At 40.1% G+C, this 22,519-nt stretch overlaps 1 protein-coding gene across 4 annotated transcripts in view; it reads left to right on the top strand.

Moving 5' to 3' along the window:
* The window catches only part of ZRANB3 (zinc finger RANBP2-type containing 3), a 63,134-nt gene that overhangs the window by 9,169 nt on the left and 31,446 nt on the right, over positions 1 to 22,519 (top strand). For all 4 annotated transcript variants that reach the window (XM_088146499.1, XM_088146498.1, XM_088146500.1 and 1 more), the window contains exons 3-9: positions 9,794 to 9,812; positions 14,271 to 14,449; positions 15,687 to 15,918; positions 16,869 to 16,954; positions 17,733 to 17,904; positions 19,038 to 19,166; positions 21,256 to 21,375. In XM_088146499.1, coding sequence (XP_088002625.1) covers positions 9,794 to 9,812; positions 14,271 to 14,449; positions 15,687 to 15,918; positions 16,869 to 16,954; positions 17,733 to 17,904; positions 19,038 to 19,166; positions 21,256 to 21,375 — 937 coding nt within the window. The remainder of the gene's footprint in view (positions 1 to 9,793; positions 9,813 to 14,270; positions 14,450 to 15,686; positions 15,919 to 16,868; positions 16,955 to 17,732; positions 17,905 to 19,037; positions 19,167 to 21,255; positions 21,376 to 22,519) is intronic.

The following is a 22,519-nucleotide window of genomic DNA, read 5'->3' as shown; positions in this document are numbered from 1 at the left end:
TGCTGAGCGACACATCCTTCCGCCTTCATGAAGTCCTCAAAGTCTTTCTGGTAGGCTCCTGCAGCAGCCTTGTCAGAACTGGAAGTCTTGCCACACTGTGGATGCCACTTCTCTTGCAGAATTTCTCAAACCAGCCTCTGCTGTCTTTAAATTCCTCACTTGCTGCGCTGGTAGAGGGGTTTTCCCGCAGTAAATCACTGTGCAGCTTCCTGGCTTTTTCACAGATGATAGCTTCACTCATGCTATTACCTGCCAGCTGTTTCTCATTCAGCCACACCAACAACAGCTTTTCCACCTCTTCCACCACTTGTGTCCTCTTCCTCGTTAAGATTGTCACTCCTTTTGCCACATCAGCTCCTCTGATGGCATCTTTATTCTTCAGAATAGTCGAGATGGTCGACTTCACCATCTTGTACTCTGAGGCCAGATCAGTCACACGAATACCACGATCGTGCTTTTCTATAATGTCCTTCTTAAGTTGGATCGTCACTTTTTTCTTCAAAGCCTTATTCTTGCCAAGCCTGCTCTGCATTTTCCATGCTGACAAGCACACCAAACACCTTCCAAAACCTTCCAAAATGCCACAAAACATACCACAAGGCTCACCGAAAGTCTCCTTGCTACCGCGATCTCGCCCACAGGAAGCCGCGACCGCATGGCAGCAGGGAAAATGGCCGCGGATCCGGTTCGTAAGTCGAGGCAAGTTCATAAGTAGAGGTAAATTTTTGGTGCCGGAGCTGGTCGTATCTCGAAATTTTCATATGTAGGGGCGTTCGTAAGTAGAGGTACCACTGTATAAGAATTAGTAATATTTAACAGAATAACAGCTGGTTGGAAAGAAAACTCAACCTTTAAAATTTGTTTAATTCTATCATAAATCATCTTTCAGAATTGTTGAGCATTAGTCCTTGATTTATGACCATTTGTTCAGCAACTGTTCAGTTACAATGGGACGTACGACTGGTACTCACAGTTCTGGCTGTTGCGGCAACCCCACAGGCACATGAACAAAATTCAGATGCCTGGCAACCAGCTTGCACTTACAACCAGTTACAGCATCCCACAGTCATGTGATTGCTATTTGTACCCTTCCCTGCTGGCTTCCCCCAAGCAAAGACAATGGGGAAACCGGCAAGAAAGGTCTCAAGTCACCCTGCAGCCTCTTTCTCCAGCCTCCCTGCGCTTGCACACATGTATGCACGTATCCTGCGCCCTCTTTCCATGGCCTTCCTGTGATTGTATGTGTGCACCCCGCGCCCTCTTTTCTTGACCTCCCTGCGATCACATGCACACAGTACCCTGCATCCTCTTTCCACAGTCTCCCTGTGATTGCACACGCACATGCATACCCCACACCCTCTTTCCTTGGCCTCCCTGCAATCCCACACATCCTGCGCCCTCTTTTCTCAGCCTCCCTGCAATTGCATGCACATACCCTGTGACTATTTTCCACGGCCTCCCTGTGATCATATGCACCCTGCACCCTCTGCTTCCCTGCGCTTGTACACACGCACCTGGTGCCCTCTTTCCATGCCCTCCCTGCAATCGCATCTGCCCTGCACCCTCATTCTCCCTCCTTTCTGAGTTTGCATCACACCCAGCACTCCCTCCCCGGACTCGTGTGTGGCCTGTGCCAGGCCTCCCCCACCCCAGTGTGGCACCCCACGCTCCTTATGTGGAACTCCCTCCGCTTTCCACTTAATGACCCGCATGTCTTGGGTTACAACAACCACTGGGACTGCCTGGATTGCCTTCGCTAAGCGATGCAGTGACATGACATTGCGCTTTACAACTGCATTGCTTAGTGATGGCAGTCCTAGTCCCGCTTGCAGTTGTAACTCGAGGACTACCTGTACAACATTTCCACCAAATATGAAAAAATAATCTCATCTGATTATTGCATTTCCAGTAATTTTTAGAAAATTAGTTATCTGTTGTAGTAACTGGCACTAGAATAATATTCCAATGGTAAAACATCTTGTACCAGTTTTTTATGTGTGATATTCACACAGAGCTTAATATTTGATATTCTCATGAATATTCCCATCGTTGCACATCATTTATCCTGTTTAAATTCTGCCCCCATTTATTCATATAGTCTTTAACATGTTCAGTTTCTGAATTATATTCCACTGACAGTTTGTAAATAGCCCCCAACAAACGTTATGAATTTTGTGTTTTTCAAATTCTGTCAGCTCTGAAAGTCTTCTAGCTTTGTTTAATACAGATAGTCCTTGTGTTACGACCACTCATGCAGTGACCATTCAAAATTACAATAGTGCTGAACAAGGGGGACTTACAACCAGTCCGCAAAGTTGTGGCTGTTGCAGCATTCCTGCGGTCATGTGATCATGAGTAGGGTGCTTCGCAACTGGCTTGCAATTTTGGCACTTGCAGCGTCCTACGGTCACATGATCGCCATTTGCAACCTAACCTGCTGGCTTCTCACAAGCAAAGTCAATGGGGAAGCCAGCAGGAGGTTGTAAATCGCTCCCGCTGCTTTTTTGCCTACAGCAGCCACACATCTGCCCGCGCTACATAGCACCTGCCTGTGGCACCCACCTACCTGTCCCCACCACATAACACCTGCCCGTGGCACCTGCCCGCACTATGTAGCACCTGCCCACAGCACCTACCTACCTGCCAGCCACACTCTGTAGCACCTGTCTACGGTGCCCACCCACCGGCACACCCACCTGTGCTCTGTAATGTCTGCCCGCAGCACCTGCCTACCTGTAGCTGTCACCTGCCAGTCTGTTTACCTGGGACTCCTACCTCTTCCTACCTCACAGTCATGTGAGGTCCTCGCTTAATGCCCTGCCTGGTCCTGGGGATACGATGGCAACCGGGACTGCCAGGATTGCCATTGCTAAGCAATGTGGTCATGTGATGTTGTGCTTTACGATCACATCACTTAGTGACAGAAATTCCAGTCCCAATTGCCACGGTCGCATCATTGTGATTAGGGCATTAATCCCCATAACCCAAGGACTACCTGTAATTCCTTTAGACCTGTTATGCTTATATGGAGGTACTGAAACCAGTAACATGTTCTGGCCATTCTAAAAAAAATTCAAAAGATTTCATTTTTTAAAGTTTAATAATTAGGTGTTGCAGTCTATACAAATTAGTATCCACTGGTTAACTTCTTTTTAGTATATTTGGAGTAATTCTTTTTCTATATCTCATACTTTAAATATGCTGCTTATAATTGAATGACCTTTTGTAGATTGTGCATTTCTGTTTGCATTGAAACAAAGATACTATGCAGATCATCAGGGAGTCCCATCAATTGAGGCAGTCCAGCCATAAAGTGATATAATCCAGGCTGTAGTCCAAGATGATAATACAGGTAGTCCTTGGGCTATGACAGTGATTGGGATCAGGACTGCCATTGCTAAGTGATGCAGTCATAAAGCTAGATGTTGCATGACTGCATCACTTAGTGACAGCAATCCTGGCTGTCCCAGTTACCATCATAACCCCAGATTGCATGAGCGAGAAGAGGCAGGAGTCCCAGGCAAGGAGCACAGGGTGAGTGTGCAGGTGCTGCAGGGGGGTGGGGGGTGCCATGGGCCAGTGCTACAGAGTCCAGGCAGGCCAGAGGGGGCTGGTGGGTGCTGCAGGCATATGCTATGGAATGCAGGCAGGGATGTGGGCAGAGGATTGCGGGGTTCCTCGGGAGAAAAAGCATCAGGAGCGACTTACGGGAATGACTTGCAACCTTCCCTGCTGGCTTCCCCATTGACTTTGCTTGTGGGAAGCTGGCAGGGAAGGTCGCAAATGGTGATTGTGTGACTATGGAATGCTGCAACTGTCATGAGAGCCAGTTGCCAAGTGCCCTAATTGCAATGATGTGACCACGGGCTGCTGCAACGGCCAGAACTTCGAGGACTGGTTGTAAGTACCACTCGTTGAGCATGCTGCAACGGCCAGAACTTCGAGGACTGGTTGTAAGTACCACTCGTTGAGCATGCTGCAACGGCCAGAACTGCGAGGACTGGTTGTAAGTACCACTCGTTGAGCATGCTGCAACGGCCAGAACTGCGAGGACTGGTTGTAAGTACCACTCGTTGAGTGCCATTGCAACTTTGAATAGTTGTTGAACAAGTGGTCGTAACCTGAGGACTACCTGTACAGTTTGAAATTTGAAACTGCTACTCTGCCTCGTTTTTTTCAGGTCTTAAAACATCTTAGATTTACTTGTTGGTCTTTTATTGGACCAAATAAAGTTTGTTATTTGCCTCTGCTATTCATTTAATAAACACTTTTGTTGACAATGCAACCTAAATATTTGAGACAGACTCTCTGTACTGTTTATAAACAATATTATAATGGTTTTGTATTGTTTAAGAATAATTTGTGAAACTCTAGCAAAATAGTTTGTTTCTCGGTAACTGATTTAGCCAATTTCTGCAAGCAGTATAATCAAATTGTAAAATCTTTAATGGTTTGGTAGAGATAAATATGATGAATGACCAAAGGTGGCCCATTATCATTAGCAATTTCAATTAGTCCAAAATAGAACTGTAAAGTTACTAACTGGGATTGACTACCATGATCATATTGTTCTTGTGCTTTATCTGCTAGCCAGGCTGTCAATCTGTTTCTGGATTCAATGGGCAATGGGGGGGGGGGGTAAGGGTATTGCTGGTTTCTGAAGATGTGAATGAATGTCCTAGAGTTAGAATATCTTAAGGAATACTGTCTCCCTTATGCAACCAGTCGAGTTTTTTTGTTAATCTTCAGAGGCTCACCAAGTGCCTGCAATGAAGAAGGCAAGGGGATATAAGGAATAGGGCTTTTTTTGACTGTGGGGACCAGTTTATGTAATGCTTTTCCCAGGAAAACGTACCTGCTGCCAATCAAGAAATATATTTTTGATGCAAGGCAAAGGATTTCCTCTTCTCCCTAGCATTTCTACAGTTTTGTACTTAGTTGGATTTTAAGTGGATGCTGTACACTAGAATAAAAGATTTTATGAGACTGATATCTTTCCTATGCTGTTTATTTTTTGTGTTTTCTTGTTTTCATTAATTTTTTCCTGGTTTTTTTAGTGCTTTTTGAGATTTTTAATATTTTAAGAAACTTTGTCAATTCTCCAGAAGATTTTGGTTATTAGATGGATTACAAGTATTATCGACAGTAAAAATAGAAAAGTACCTTGTATTGCTGTCAGACTGATAGTTCTCATTAGCACCAAATTCATTTTGAACATTCTATATTTGTGTTGTTTGAGGCTCTATTTTTGGCAAGGTACTGTTGCAAGACAAGTCATTTTGTTACAGAATTAGGACTGCATAGTGTGATTGGTGACATATAAATGAAATGGTTGCTTGAACATTTTAAAATGTACCAGGTTCACATTCTTTAAATAACTCCAGCATGAGAGAGATGTTAATGCTAAAGTGCTGGCTTGTATGTGGGATGCAATTATATGCTGGAGTGTTATATAAAACTGATTCACATGAGTGGGCGAAAATCCTGGAAAAATCTGGAACTCCACATTGAGGGGAAACAGAACTCTTCCTCTGTTACAGAATGTTCTGTAGTTAGAATGTGTAAGCACTGTTAATTAAAAGGTGGAAGGGATCCATTGATATTAAATCAAGCTTGCTTTTGTTATTTTTCTTTTGTGTTTGCTTTTGATATCTCTCTTAAGCTGTGCTCAGTTGTTGAGACCTCATATCAGAAAGCATGGAAAGCTGGGATATCAATGTTTTCAATTAATCAGTATGATGAGCAAAAGAAAATACCATTTAAAAAAATGTCTGCTTATAATCCATGTGCATTATAAACAACAATCCTTCATCTTTTTTATATATGCTTTTCTAAAGGCTGGTTCACCAATTTCTTAGGGCGAGATCATGTCCCCTCTTAGTTTGCGAAAAATAATGTGAATCGTGGTTGGTGGCAGTTCAGCATTCATGAAGCACAGGTCCTGAATAATTCTTTTCACGTGCATGTGGTTGTGCAACAGAATTTCTTATTTTGCAAAACAGCAGCTGGGTGTTTTCTTGTGCTGTATTGCAAGTTGACTTTTATAAGCTTGGGGACTATGTATTTGCTTTTAATTATCCTTTACAAATAAACTGTTAAAGTGAATGTGAGTAGTCCAGAAGCTAGAATAATGGGCTTGAATCTGAGAAATGTATTTTCACATTTATGTCTCCTTGATTGAGCAGACTTAGGCAAGTGAATATCTCCGTTTATTTTTAATGGTTTGGTAGAGATAAATATGATGAATGACCAAAGGTGGCCCATTATTTTTTTTTCAATTTACCCGGAAACTAGGCTTTGTATATTCACCAAAAATCATGAACCTCCTTTGGCATTTAGTGTCTTCAGAAATAGACCTATGTAATTTAGAAATTTTATGTCCATAATGTATTTGTTTTAATAACATTTCAAGATAATTTTGGAAAAGCTGCAAGTGTGTCAGGATTATCATTTGCAACTTCTTGGCCAACAGTTATGATTGGCTGAGAATTCTGGGAACTGCAGTCTCATTACATCTGGATAGCATCAGACTGGGAAGTCTGGCCTAAGGGAGAGTTAGTAAACTCAACAGTTCTCAGTGCAAAAACTTTGAGAGACTTACATTCACTGAAGGTTATGAAGACAATGAGGACTATAAAGTGGAGTGCAGCACAAATCTTTTACATTTGTGCATGATTTCATTACACCGGTCTTCTGTGAATCAGTTTGTTCAACTGGATAATAACTTTAATCTATCTGCAAAATGAAATATTTTAGGTATATAATACAGTGGTACCTCGGGTCACGAACTTAATTCGTTCCGCGACTCTGGTCACAACCCGAATCAAGTTTTCCCATAAGGTTCAATGTAAATACGGTTAATCCGTTCTGAACCATATGTTTTTTTTTTTTAAAACCACAAAAATATGACACAAAGTACAGTACACTACACTATGAAGAGAGAGAATGCTAACCTTGCTTGAGGCGTGGAGGACAGGAAGGTGGGTGGGGAGGCAGTTATTGTTTGGAGGGAGAGTCCCCCTCCCTACAGGAAGCCACGACCACGTGTCACGGCAGGGAAAATGGCTGCGGATCCTGTTCGTCACCTGATGCGGAGTTCGCGAACGGAAGCAGAATTTTGCGAACATGCTGTTCATGACCTGAATTGGTCGTGAACAGAAGCATTCGTGACCCAAGGTACCACTGAATATCTGTTGTGGCATATGAGTATAGTATGAACTCCTTTCATTTTTTTTTTCAGAGCTACAATTTAAGAATGGAGAGACAGAGGAAGTGAAGTACTTTCTCAGGAATTAGTTTCATTAAGAGTTAGTGTTTATAATGATGAAGATGTAGGGCTAAGAGCTGGGATTTTGGGTTCAAGTCAGAAAGAATCTTTGGAGACTCCAGGGGCCAGTTATTCTCTCTCAGCCTGACCAATCCTGTAGGAAGTATTGGTGGAGGGAATACTATGTATGCTGCCTTGAGATTCCAAGAGCAAGGCAAGATGTGGATCTTGATGATGATGATGATGATGTCAATACTGCAATCCTAGTGACATTAATAAATTAAATAGCTTCTCCCATATGCTACATTTGTATCCTAACCCTATTGCAAGGGTTAGGCTAACCGATAACTGGTCCACGATTGTGCCATGGGTTTTAAGAATGAATGGAGGTTTATATCCCTCCTACCTTAGATGGCTTATAATCAATAAAGGCAACTTAATACTTTATTACGTGATGGAAAATAATTGCTAGGACTAAGCAAATACTTTGAAAGAGATGCTTTGGAACCCAAGGGAACCTTCAAAGCAGCCATGTGAACATGGGAAATATGCAGCTGCTTTAACCATTTGAAAAGAGGTGCTTTGTATGCACTCCTCTGCATTCTGAAGAGCCTTTTTTGAAGGATTTGCAGAGCCCTAACAATTGCTTTCCATGCTGTAAATTGGATCTTTAAAAGAACAAGAATCATTGGACATTTAAACTAGATTGAGATCAATGTATTTTGAAGTTTGTTAGTAGAATCAACTTGAAATAAAGCTAGGAAAATATTTAGATTTTTCTTTTTAAATTGTTTGGTTGCAAAGTAAACCATTGTTCATCTTTTACTTTCAGTCATTTCATCCAGGAGGGTTGAAGTATTAACGCTCTAAGTATTCTAGTATGCTGAATATTAATTAATGTTCTCTTTTGGCACATTTGTTTGTTCTAGCTGAGTTTATAGCTTGAAATGAAATGCCTCAAACCTGAAATTAGAGTTCTTGATATAGTTGTCACATAGTTGGGACAGATGGTATGCAAATTATCTATTCTCAATTGGGTAACTATCAGTTAAAAGGAAATGACTAATTGAACTTCAAAGACAAGATGTCCTGCTCATAGCAGTCAAAACATATGACAGAATTTATGTTTGAGCCTCCTTTTAAAAAAAATCTGAAGATCTGTTTCTTCTGTTTTAGCTTCATGTAACCTTTCTGATGGCGTAGGTAGTTTGCTTTTATTTCTTTAATAAAGGAGACAGTGACCACAATCTTTAATAATGCTTCAGATGACAGGTTATGTTATTAATAAGGATAAGGAATTTAAAATAAGGAGGCATATGGCCTCTATAAAAGCACATTATATAATAAAGAAATCAGTAGCTATCTGTTATCAGTATGCAACAAGGATGTAAACCTTGCTCTGATAAATTGCTAGGTTCTTTTATCTTCTTATGCTTTATGTTAACATCTCCTTCCCACTATATGCCTAATACTGCGGCTAATTCACTCACCTTAATTCTCTGCACCATCTGAAGATTCTTCAACTCTGTCCATGGAATTTGAGCCAGTCACAGAACTGGAAATACAGCCTTTTTAAAATTCTGTTTCACTTACACGTGTCTTTATCCCTGTTTCAGACACACGCTAGGAAATCTGCCCAAGTAGTATACCTCTGTATCACATCCTCTAAGTTTGCCTGTTTTCCCTTTGGCCCCTGGCTTTCATTATCCTTGACAAGTTGCAAATGGCAGCACCCAATTTTCCTGTCTCACTTGCTTCCCATCCATCCCTTCGCTTTCATTCTTAGCCATGCCACTTGCCTTCTCCATTCCACCAAGTTCCACTGCATCGTCATGTTTTTATGTGAGGAATCTCGTATTTTAAAGTTGTATTCCTTCGGGAAAAACTGTTTTCCTTCTGTGATTAAATACAGTATTTCAATTATAAAAACTATTTTTAATTGTTGCTTAGTGTAAAACTTGCATCTGATCTTCATAAATGAAAAGCTGTTCTACATAAACATTATTTCTGCAAATTAGAACATGTAATTTTAGAATTACGTAGTAAAAAGTATTTATTACATGTTTAGTCCAACCTTTCTCAGGGTAACACGCATAGTCCCTTCAGTTTTATCATCTCAATGCAGAGCAATTAGGATTCAAACCTACACAAAGTACTCATTAAAATTTAAATCTAAATCTTAGCCACCACAGCTCTATATGTTAAAAAGATGCTAGAAGATAAAGAATTTTGAATTAGGTTTTGAAAAGTGATCAAGCAGGAGATGCCACTAGGGTTAAGTATGTTACTCTTTTCATTTTCAAATAAAATTTGACTTGTAGCTTAGTTAAGGAATGACATAAATTTGAGGAGACACAAATCTAAAGCCAGTTTGGGCAAAAAGATTGTTTGCATCAGTCTTTAGGTCCTAGGGAAGACTTTTATTAAGCTATATTATTAGAAAGAAATTTCTTTCTGATAATTAACTTGCAATTGAAATAATGTTTTATTTTGCTTATATCCTAATTTGTATTATTCTTCTCTTAGGTGTATGATTGCAGATGAGGTAAGTGACTTTCTCTCTTTTTGTTATTTAAACACTTGTTTCATAATTGTTTCAAGCATGTGATAGTTCAGCATATTTTTCTTATTTATGTACAGTTAGTCCTTGCCTAATGATCACATTTGGGAAAGGAATTTCTGTCGCTAAGTGATGCGGTCATTAGGCGAAACATCACGTGACCAATTGCTTAGTGACCGCAATCCTGGCAGTCCTGGTTGCCATCATTAAGTGAATGCCCTGGTCATTAGGCGAGGCAACTTCCTGCCGGCTTCCCACAATCAAGTCAGTGGGGAAGCCAGCAGGAAGTTGCAAGCCCCAGGCGCTGCTGGGTGGGGGAAAGGAGCAAGGGTGTGTGTGGGAGGGTCGGGTTGGGTGCATGGGGTGTGGTGCGAGTCAGATACGTGAGGGCCTCAGAACTGCTTGGATTTTCAGCCCCAGAGTGGAGAGGCTTCTGAAGCCTCTCTGGGGCTGAAAATCCTCCTGCTTGGATTTCAGAGGGCATTTAGCATACGGAGCTTTGGGGGCTGCCTGAAAATGGTCCATGTTGAAATCCAAGCAGCCCCCAAAGCTCCGTGCAATAAACGCCCCATGCCAAAATCCTGCTTGGATTTCAGCACAAAGCTTTTTCAGGCAGCCCCCAAAGTTCCATGCACCAAATGTCCCTGCATAGAAAACGAAAGATGCTTTAAGGAAAACTAAGGATGCTTCATATTACTTCTAATTACATTGTTCTATATTTTCAACAAAGATATTAAAGATTTATTTTTAATTATTGCAACTTTTAGAAGTATGTGCATCTTTCTTTGGAGGAAAAACACTTGTATTAATCTAGACCACATATAGGCAACCTCTAGATTGCTTTTTTGTTGTTGTTAAAGAACAGCCCACAAAGTCCCTTCTCTTTCTATTGGTTATTAGAATAGCCAATCAGAAGGATCAGATCACGCAGCAAGGGGAATCCACTTATCTTGGAAAGGATCACCAGGAGAAAAGGGATGAAGCTTCCTATCCAGCAGTCCCGTTCAAAATAATTTCAGCAGAAAAGATAAATCTGTTTCCCTTTGCTTCCTAGTATTCCTGCTGAAGATCATAGAATGAGAGGAAAGCCCCAATCCAGCAAGTAATCTGATACCTAAAGTCAAAAAAACTCCTGGCACAAATATACAGGTAGTCCTTGCTTAACGACCATTTGTTCAGCAACCATTCGAAGTTACGATGGCGCTGAACAAAGGGACTTACAACCTGTACCCGAAGTTACAGTGATCTGGACCCTTAGCAATCGGTTTGCCCTTATGACCGGTTGCCAAGCACCCTACGATCATGTGATCACCATTTGCAATCTTCCCTGCCACCTGCCGGGAAAGTCAATGGGGAAGCCAGCAGCGAAGGTTGCAAGCTGCTGTTGCCTGGAGAGAGGACTCCCTCTCGCCTCTGAGGACTGGCTGAATGCCGAGCATGGGGCATTTTCAGGCAGCTCTCAAAGCTCTGTGAGTGAAACACCCCCACAATCTTCACAATTAGCTTTCGAGGAATGGCCGTCTGGAGACCATGTGGGTTGATTTCTTCGCTTCTACCTTAATCCAGAGCAAGTTGGGCAGCTAGTGCTTACTGCCAGCTGCCAATCAGCTGTGGTGTTATCTCCCCGCTCACGGAGAGATGTCTAAGTTGTCATGTCCCCACTAGAAGTCCCACCTTTGGAAAGCTGAGGCCTTCTGAAGCATCACAAGAACAGCCCGTGCTATTTGGAGAACAGTGTGAGTGGCTTCGGGAAGAAGGCCTGGAGCAGCCATCAGCTGCCTTGCATAGGGCCAGGCCAGGCATGCCTTGTCAGCAGCAGGAGGAAGACAGCAAAGGTCAGCTGGGGGCGGCAGGGCTGCAGAGCACAGGATGGTAGGGGCAGCTGGGGCTTTGCTCTGTGGCACTGGAGTGGCTGGCCATGGCGTGGGGCTTGAAGCAGCACTCCGCTGCAGTGGCATTGGGGCTGAAGTAGAGGCCTGGGGGCAGTGGTGGCTGGCTGAGACTGCTGAAGGCCCCAGGCCTCTACTTCAGCCCCAGCGTCACCATCACTGCCAAGGAGGGCCACTGTGCAGAGCAGTGAAAAGGGCAGAGATGGGGGAAGATAGGCGGATGGAGGGAGTTGAAGCGCCCCTGCAGTCGTAAGTGCAGGCAGGTTGCCAAGTGCCCGGATTTTGATCATGTGACGGGGACACTACAACGGCCATAACTTCAGCGACCAGGCATAAGTACCATTTGTTGAGCCCCACTGTAAGTTCTAAGAGTCGCTGAACAAATAGTCATTAAGTGAGGACTACCTGTAAGTAATGGGAGTAAAGGTCAGCCCCTTTTTCAGACAGAGATGCTGTGGAAGGACAGACTGCCTGAGCAGATATAAGCCTGCCTTCCTTTCCCTCCCTTGGCCCTACTCCACTGTCAGGACGACCCACTTATTTTGGCTCACCATGGCAGGTCAGGGGAGAATCTTTCTGATGCTGTAAGTACTGTATTTGGACTTTCTTAATAAATCTTCATTAACTGTAACCATCCTGCCATCTTCTGTGTACACTGTCTTCAGTTTCCAACCTGCAAACACTAAAGCCAGCAATAAAGGTTTAAGACAAAAGAAATATAAAGGGCAGCAATAAACATACGCAGGTAGTCCTCGCTTAACAACCATTTGTTTAGTGACTGTTTAAAGTTATGTGATGCTGAAAAAAGTGACTTACGACCAGTCCTCACACTTATGACTGTCACAGCATCCCCGCGGTCACACGATTGCAATTCAGGTGCTTGGCAACCGTTGCACATTTACAATGATCACAGAGTCCCGCAGTCACGTGATTGCCATTTGTGACCTTCACAGCCAACTTCCAACAAGCAAAGTTACTGAGGAAGCCAGCAGGAGGTCGCAAGTCATGATCACATGATGTCTCACTTAACGACTATGGGTGATTCACTTAACAGCCACAACCAGGACTGCTGGAACTGCCGTAGCTAAGTGGGCAGTCGTGAAGTTTTGCTTAGCGACCATTTCGATTAGCAACAGAGTTGCCAGTCCCAATTAGGGTCATTAAGCAAGGACTATATTAGAGATATAGAATAGAAAGATACACAGATATAGTGAAACTGGACTTTAAAGAATATAGTGCAGATAAGAGCCTATAGAAAAAAATTGAAATAGAATGTTTTAGTTATATGATAATTGGTTTTTGAAATAGCTGAAGGCATTTATAATTTACTTTTTTTTAGTATGCTTTCCTTATTTTGTAAAATAAAAGTCTCCCCCAGCCATTGAAGGGAGATACAAAAAACCAACTATCCAAGTTTCCAGTGCTTTGTGTCTTTATTGAGTCTAGGTCAATCTGGTCATTTTTAGTTCAAAAAAGAACCTGTGACAGATGCCTTAAACTCAAGATTAAATTCAGAAATCTTTCCAAAATTTATGTTAATAATAGTAGTAGCTGCCCAGAGTTTTTTGGAATGGGGTTGCTATAACAAATCTAATAAACAATAATAGTAGCATTATAATTCTGTGAAGCATGGGCATATTGCTTTCTTAATAAATTTGATGTCTCCAATTGAATGCACAATAACTTCGTCTTTTGATTTTGTTAGCTACATATATTGTTTAAGTGACGGTCCACTTAACTGGAAGCTTCAGATGAATGGAGAAATGTTCATGAATATATTCATTATCACTCAATTACCACCTTTACAATTACCCAGATTTAGTTCGAGAGAAATAGTGTGAATGAAGGAAGATGGCAAAAGAACTCTGTTATTTATATCTGAAAGTATAATTCAGGAGAGAAAATGTCCTTAATATCAGTGGATGGATGGATGGATGGATGGATGGATGGATGGATGGATGGATGGATGGATGGATGGATGGAGCGAGCAAGCAAGCAAGCAAGCAAGCAAGCAAGCAAGCAAGCTGCAGTCTCTTACTTACACACTAGCCTGTAGTAGTTAAACAGTGATAGGGTTGCAGGAAAGTCCTCTGAGTGGTTGGCAGCTGGTTCAACAACAGTAAGCAAAGGTTAGAAATAAATGGACAATTTTCACAGTGAAGGGAGATAAGAAGTGTGGTCCTTCAAGGATCTGATTTGGGTTCATTGTTATTCTACTTGTTCATAAAAAAATTAGAGTTAGGCATATCAAATGAAGGAGCAAAATTTGCAGGTGACACAAAATCATTTATGGTGATGAAAACAGAAGTGCACTGTGAAAAGCTCCGAAGGGATCTCCCAAACTTGATGACCAGGGTACTAAATGGCAAATGTCATTTTTGTTATTTATGTTTACAACTAGAAAATGTGATTACCATTATTTTATACTGATAGGTTAGTCAGGTACTGTCGCACATGTAACAATACCACTATATCTAGTTAGACTTTTAGATGAAGAACTGCCACAGAGAGTGTATTTTAAACTTTTTTCTCCTTTTACTTGATTGCATCTTAGATGGGCTTGGGGAAGACTATCCAAGCAATAGCTGTATCATACTACTATAAAGATGAATGGCCTCTGTTAATAGTGGTACCCTCATCCCTGAGGTACCCTTGGGTTGATGAGATGGAAAAATGGATTCCAGACCTCTGTCCAGAGGATATCATCATCATACAAAATAAAACTGACATTTGGTGAGTGCCATGTTAGCAATGGCATTATTTTTGAAGTGGGTACCAGATGGTTTAATCTCCTTGCTTGTTAGACAGGACATGATCTGTACAATCTCATTTCTTCAGCAGAAAATGGAAAATCTGATGTTTTGAAGAATTGGAATTAATAAACTGCTTTCAGATGCTGAAACACTAATAAAAGAACAACATAATAGGTTGGAAGACAGAATAGAGCTCTATTAATTTTTTTCCTTTACTAATCTTTTTTGAGGTCCTAATTTAGGTTATATCCAACAAATAGCATACATTTTGTTAATCTGAATACTTTGTCTTGAATCTTTAAAAGAGGTTGGCCAAACAGTTGGACTATGGCTTGAACTGTTGATCTAAAAAAGCAAGCGGAAAGCATTCCTTGCCAGTGGTGATGGTTGTTATGTGAGAGGAGGAGGAGGGAAAGCTCTCGTGTGTGTGGTTGGTATTAATTACATCTTGCAGTTTTAAAAAAAAGCCTTTTCAATACTTGCTTTCATTCCTTACTGCATTAATCCTCAAAGACCTAAAAGAGGGCTGGACAACTCTTTGTCTTCAAGAGTGCATGCTGCTGTAGGTAGTTGGTTGAGGGCTCATGTTTCCACAGATGCACACTCAGTTTCTTTTCTTCCCAGCTCAGGGTGTCGTGTTTTAGATGTTTGAACTCTAGCCATCCCTCTGGGACCGCCAGCATCTCAGTTGGAGCTGATGCAGCACTGTCCTGGACACTGCTGCCCTCTGAGCTTTCTCAGTTAACATCAACTCTCTCTGGCCATATTAATGTTTTTATTATTTAAAAATGGCTTTTTATGATGAAGAAGTAAAGGGTAACTATTTATCCTATTCATTTTAGGATGAATGAATATAACTGTCTTAAAGAAATTATTCAGCAAATTAAAACTCCAGATTGGGACACTGGAAACAAGATGTTTTCGAACAAAGCCTCAGTTCATCTTGTGACTTAGTAGCAACCCCTCCTGACCTTACAGAAATTAATAATATTGGTCATTTAAGAGCTTTTGAAAAACATGCTTCTCACTTAAGCTTTTTAATAGCAACCTTAATTGTTTTTTATGCTTGTAAATGTTCTGAAACCCTTTAAGTTGACAGTCTAAACATGTTTAAATATAAATGAAATTATGCACTTGAGTCATTCAAGCAGTAGGTAATTATGGAATAATGTAAATACAGTTTAGTCATTAAATGTTTTGTTCTTTTCATTTTATAGGCAAATACCTAGAAGCAAAGTGACTGTCCTGGGTTATGGCCTGCTAACTTCAGATGCACATGTTTTAATAGATACTTTATGCAAACAGAACTTCAAAGTAGTAGTAATTGATGAGTCCCATTATATGAAATCCAGGAATGCAGCTCGAAGCAAGATTTTGCTGCCTATTGTACAGAATGCTATTCGAGCTATTCTCCTCACTGGAACTCCTGCTTTAGGAAGACCTGAAGAGGTTCTGAAAATCACTTTACTTTTCAAGACTTAGTTTGCATGTCATGGTGAAACAATTATGGATGGCTGAGGATGTGCTTTGTGCCTGCAGGCTTCCCCATCTCTTGTGTGCTCAGGTTCTCTCTCTTACTTCCTGACTGGCGGTAAACATGGAGTTATTTCGGCTGTCTGATTTCCAGTTATAGTCTGTGATAATCATAGTTACTGCAGTTTTGAATGTCTTGGCACCCCAGAGTTGATGCATGCTAGAAAGTGATGGGAAAGAATTAGAGTTTAGAAGAGGAGGGAACCTATATGCCTGAAGCATATTCCAGACCTTACTTTATATTAGTATTGGGCATAAAATAAAGCCTTTATTATGTAATAAATGTGAATATTTTTATTGTGTTTCTGCACATTATTTTTTGGAAGCATAAGAATGGCATTATGGGGTGGGTGATATGCTAGGGCTGGAATAGAGGAACACCACTGTCTTTCAGAAAAGAGATTCAGAGAAGAGGTGGCATCCTGCTGTGGCAGAAGAGATAGCCTTGCATCTTTCATGTTTTATTTTTTAAAATGCTGCCTAAGCAGTAAGGCTTTTTACTCATTTGAAAGAATATATTTAGACCTGTTTTCCCCAAATAGATTTCCCACAGTAAAGAGAAGGCTGCAACTTGGGGATTGCAGTTCTAGCATCAGGGGAGCAGCTAGACTGGAGAAGTCTGACTTGATTTGAACTGTTTAGATGATTTTTGGGCTGTATAAATGCAACTTGAATAAAACACCTTAGTGCCTGCATCAGTGACATTACTGATGATATTTGGAAAGTACCATTGATTTTGCCTCAAAAATATATGCAATTGTGCTGATTATAGTCCTAGAAAGAGATGGGCTGGGCTTAAAATTTCAGTTAGGACTTTGACTTAATGGGCATTTTTAAAACATTCATTTATTATTGTATTTTAACAGCTTTTCATGCAACTTGAAGCACTTTATCCACAGAAATTTGGGACATGGGTTGAATATGCAAAAAAATACTGCAATGCACGTGTCAGGTAATGATTTCTTCACCCTTTCATGCACAGATGTATTCATGGTGCAATGTTGTAAACTGCAGTCAGTTCAGGTATGCAATAATTGGAAGAACAATATGTATTGTATACTTTTATAACAGTAAGCATTACTTGTTATCAGATGTGTGGAAATAACTCAGCTGTTGCAAGCCTTAGCTAAGAAAGTATATTTTTATTATTTCAAGGGAAGTAGTAGAAGATTTAGTTAGTTCATTGCATAACTTTATTTAATGCAAAATGTTTGTGCTTTACAAAACAAAATTTCTCTCATATTCTCTCATAACTCATACAGCACTCATCTTGGGTGGGTCCTCTGGGAGTGTGGATTTGGGTCTTATTGTGGTAGTGGTGGTTTGGAAACATTCCCTCCATGACTATTTCCAAACAGTTCTATAGTAATGCATTGGTTCGTCACATATTCTACTGCTGTGGCATTGACATGAGACATAGAATAATGGGTTGCTACCACACTCAAGACGTTCTGAACTGTTGTAGCTTTGCTACCATTAGAAACAAAATAGAGCGTATTATTTGAATCTCCTGTATCAAAGTATAACATTGCTATTTAGTTTAAATGGGAATCATGACATAGAATGAATTATATTTTGGATTTGGATGTATGCCATGAATACATTATATTTGCCTTCTTTGGAAAGAAAAGGCTTATTTAGCTCATATGAACATATCTTTCTAATTTAATAAGAAATAAATATTAAAATATTTTAAATTAGCTGTTCTATTTTTATTGTTCTTGTTCCAGATTTTGTGGTAAAAGACGACAGTGGGACTGCAGAGGAGCTTCAAATTTAGATGAACTGCATGAATTACTAAGCAACATAATGATTAGGCGAATGAAGAGTGAAGTTTTAACACAATTGCCACCTAAAATTAGGCAACGGATACCTTTTGATCTTCCCAAAACTACTGCTAAAGTAAGCTGATATGCCAAGAAATGTGCCAATTTTGAGCTATTTTCATGGGTATAGTGACTTTGAGAGGTATACAGGCATCATGGCCATGTTCTAAAGCTATCATTGAGTGGTTGCACATGTTCAGCAGTTCTATTCAATCTTGCTGTTATTGTGAACCTGACTCTGTTTTATTATAAAATGAGGTTCCATACAATGTAAATAGAACATTATTCTGACTTAGCAGAAGCAGCTAAGCTGGCAGTGATTCTACTGTCCTGTGGTGGAAACTCTGTCCATGCAGTGGAAAATTCCAACTGCAAAAAACTAGTCAAAAACCTTCTGTTTTGCCTAGGTCCAGTCATGGTTGGATGAGGGAGAACAAGTTGAAATTAAGTCCAGCTGAGATAGAGTGCTGGACTCTGTGATAAATAGAATGTGGACTTAGGGATGGAAGCTCTGTTTTGAACAGTGTTGTAAATGTGCATTTTCCCAGGATAGTCTGACAGCTGAAAATGCAGTTATGTGATTTCAGGAAAAGACATGGCTACTTCAAGAAGTTTTTGGCAGGTGCTAAATGAGTGTCCCTATGTACTCCAAAGCATCTTGCTCTCTTTAAATCCAAAGGACTACACAGCCCTAGCAATTATAGCCAGTTTGAATAAGTATAATTTATGCTGCATGAATGCACAGCACAGAAAAACAGTATACTTATAATGAGGTGCATGCTAGTTCCTTTACATTTCTAAAATATTCTGGTATTGTTAATAAATAAGCATATTATTTGAGTAATACATACAAAGAAGTATTTTAGCAAGATGCCATAAAATACAGTACTGAGAACCAATTACATAGGCATTTTGAGTAGTTTTCAGGTTTTGAAATTTTAAAAAAAATAGTTTTATTGATTGATTTATGATAAAAATAGAATGAGTTATACTTCGTATTTTGTTATTTTTCTCTCTGACATGCATTAAACTTCTCTATGTGGTAGGAATTTATCAATGACCTTTCTTTGCAGTGACATTGCTAAGGGAAGAAGGTGGTCTCTTAGGGGGCTGTTGTTCTCTATCAAGAGAACATGGCACGTTCAGAGACAATGTAATTGTTTTGCCTTTTCACATTTTTGCCTCTAAAAGTTGTTTCCTCCTGTGCAGGAATTAAATGCTAGCTTGGAAGAGTGGGAGAAGTTAATGAGGGCTTCAAAATTAGACTCTACTGAAAATGACTTTGTCCAAGTGATGAGTCTAATTACACGTATGTTTAAACAGACTGCCATTGCCAAGGTAATCCTGAAATGCTTTGTGAGTGTTGTTAATATGTAGTAACTAATTGTATTCTGCTTTTTCTAACCCTATAACACTTAGCCAGATAAAGGTTATTCATTTTTAAAATTTATTTAAATTTTCAAGGCTGCCCAGCTCTACAACAACTCTTGAGTGGTGCACAATAAAAATGGCAGCAAAATACAGATAGTAGAAATAAGAAACCCGAAACTTCTGGAAAAAAATCCCAACCATCTTATCCCCCCAAAATACAGAGGACACACCACTCACTCAACCCAAGGCGTGGGGGAAAAGCCAAGTTTTCAAGGCTCTTTTAAACACAGGATGGGGGCCAGATGAATCTCACAGGGGATGGTAGTCTAAAGGGCAGGTGCTACAACAGGAAAGGCACCTCTTCCTATGTTTCTTGGGAATTGGAAATAATATAAAGTGGTATTCTGGTAATACTCATTATCCAAATTTTTAGAACAAATATTGATAAAGATTTTGAAAATCAGAAAGACACACTTGTCCATATGTAAGATGCTCAGATCCAGCAAAAGTTTCTATGAATAGATTGTAGTGGGAGATTTTTGTTGACCAGTCTTCATTCTCTGCAACCCCTGGACCATTTCCCATGATCTTCTGGAAGGCTTTGATAAAGTTTGTGAAAATATTTCCCCGTTTTGTTCTTGGAAGCCTTCACATGATTAGAATACTTTCCAGAAACAGGAGGACCATCTTAATCAAATCTTTGATTTCACTGAATTACTGAAAAATAATATTATCTGGTTAGGAAAGTTTGTTCATAACAGATTCAAAGTTGTTGTTTTAACTAGAATAAATTACACTTTTAATTTGTCTGTAAACTGTCTTAGAATATATTGTCAAAAAGATACTTAAACAGTAATAATGACTATTTTACTTAAAATTTTCTTCAATAACTGCATGTATGTTCTGACATTTTACCGTATTTTTCCGACTATAAGACGATACTTTTTTCTAAAACCCTTACCCTAAAAACTGAAGGGCGTCTTATTCAAGGAAGTCAGCCGAGAATTGCGCAGTTCCAAACTGCCCATACTTTGTTTCTGCAGAGAGGCTTCCTCCTATTGCTAGCCTCCAATCACGAGTGAAATAGCTTGTCTCCCAAACAGACTTCCTCCAATCACGAGCCTGATGTAACTGACGTCAGCTGATGCTGAACAAACCAATTAGAGGAAGGCTGATTGCAGAGACAAGCTATCTGCAGTTTCACTCGTGCTTGAATGTAATCAGTTAAGCAAAAGAGCCTGGAAATAGAGCTGCAGAGAGACGGTTTGGACCTCCTCCCACCGAGTGTATCAGGTCAATGTTAACTAATTACTAAATAAAAATGTGTTCTGCACTATCTTTAAAATATTGATTTTTTAATTTTGGGCTGGAAAAGTGGGGGGCGTCTTGTACATGGGGGCGTCTTATTGTCGGAAAAATACGGTAAGTAGCAGTACATGATCCTTAGCAATGGTACTTAAATATTGATTTCAGGGAACTTTGAGTGGTGGTCAGTTTGCCAGACTGGACTTCTCCAGTCAGTTTTTTGTACAGCATGACATAACCCCTCAAAAGACCAACCTGAGGGTCAGCTTCACTGGATATAATTTGGGATACAGTACATTGGATTGCTGAATATGCAAGGAGCTGGGAGAAATGGTATTAGTCTTTACGAAGTGGAAGAATTTCTAGTCACAGCTAAGTGGAAATACTTCCATTCAAAAAAACATTTTTAATCCAGATCTTAAGAGCCTGTATGTTCATGTATTGCTGATATATATAAGTATTATTTGTCATGTCTGACTGTTTGCTTTGAATTTAAGTAGTGCAGAGATCTTTACAGGAATTGATGAGCCAATATGATCAAATAGGTGAACCAGTATGTAAAAGAATAGGTGCCATAGTTTGCTTTTGGTTAGCCTGAATCTACATTTGATTATGTATATTAAAAGATTAAAATTGTCTGTTTATGTAGTTTCATTTTATAACTTAATATACATGGTGTTTTGCTGTTTTCCCTTTGCCTTTCCTTTTCTCATTAATTGTAACAAGATTCCAACATGCTTGTTTATTTTAGGCAGGAGCAGTAAAGGATTATATTAAAATGCTGCTGGAGAATGAAGAACTGAAGTTTCTGGTCTTTGCTCATCACTTAAGCATGCTGCAGGCATGTACAGAGGCAGTGATTGAAAGCAGGGTAAATATGCCTTATGAAATTAGACTGCTGTTTGAGGGACTTATTAAGCTGTAAACCTGTACATCACAGTTACAAAAACAGTGCAAGCTTGTGTCTGTACCCTCTTGACTACTGACACATTTTCCACCATGGCATATTTAAAAAATCTCTATAAAATAATTATTAAGTGAAAATTAACAGTTAAAACAAGTTAGCACTGTATACATTAGCTTTCCCCAGCATGGCACTTTTCACCTATGTTGGGGCTGCAACTTCCAGAACACCCAGTTAGCTATACTACAGTCCCAACATGTTTGGGGACTGTCAGGAGGGAGAAGATACCATTTAAATTATAAATTATAGTAGATAAGTGACTGTTTAGAACCTGTTAGAAGACCACCAGCAGTGGACCAAAGGCTAACACTGGAACAGTATACTCAAATTAACAAAGTCTAGTCCATGTAGAGACAGCAGAGAAATCTTATTGCTGTCCATGCCCACAATCTGGTCTCAACTCACTGCAGCCTTCACTTTCCCTCTAAAATGTTGCTCAGCCTTGTCCCATATATTATTACCAAGTATCATATACTAATAGCTGTGCTTTGATTCATTTGACTGATTATGTGCCATCAAGACAGTGTTGACTCTTAATGAGCACAAGATAGAGCTTTTCCAGGATGATCTGTCCCCATCCTGGCCCTTTTGGTCCTCCAAGAGTGAACTGTTTCAATCAAGTCCATCCACCTTGTTGTTGGTTGTTCTCTTCTTTCCATCTACCTATCCCAGCATTATGGACTTTTCAAGGGAGCTGGGTGTTCACATAATGTGTTCAAAGCAGGATAATTTGAGCCTGGTCATTTGTGCTTCAAGTGAAAACTCTGGGTTGATTTGTTTGATGATCCATTTGTTTGTTTTCTTGGCTATCTGTGGTATTCTCAGGAGTCTTTTCCAACATGAGAATTCAAAAGTGTCAATTGTTTTCCTATCCTGCTTCTTCAAAGTCCAACTTTCACTTCCATAGACCATCACAGGGAAAACTGGCCAGGCCAGAAAGCCAAAGAAAAATTTTGGAAGAAGGCAGTGCAAATCAATTCCAAGAAAACACATGGGTTTGTGCATGTACAGTCACTAGGACTCAAGTGTACAGGTAGTCCTCAGTTTAAGA

The sequence above is a fragment of the Python bivittatus genome, unplaced genomic scaffold, assembly GCF_059951505.1.
Source record: "Python bivittatus isolate LINGU-HERP-01145 unplaced genomic scaffold, Pbiv_v1 ctg000480_np1212, whole genome shotgun sequence".
NCBI classification, from domain to species: Eukaryota; Metazoa; Chordata; class Lepidosauria; order Squamata; family Pythonidae; genus Python; species Python bivittatus.
Note: the sequence above shows the minus strand (reverse complement) of the source record. Positions and strands in the feature narration are given on the sequence as shown.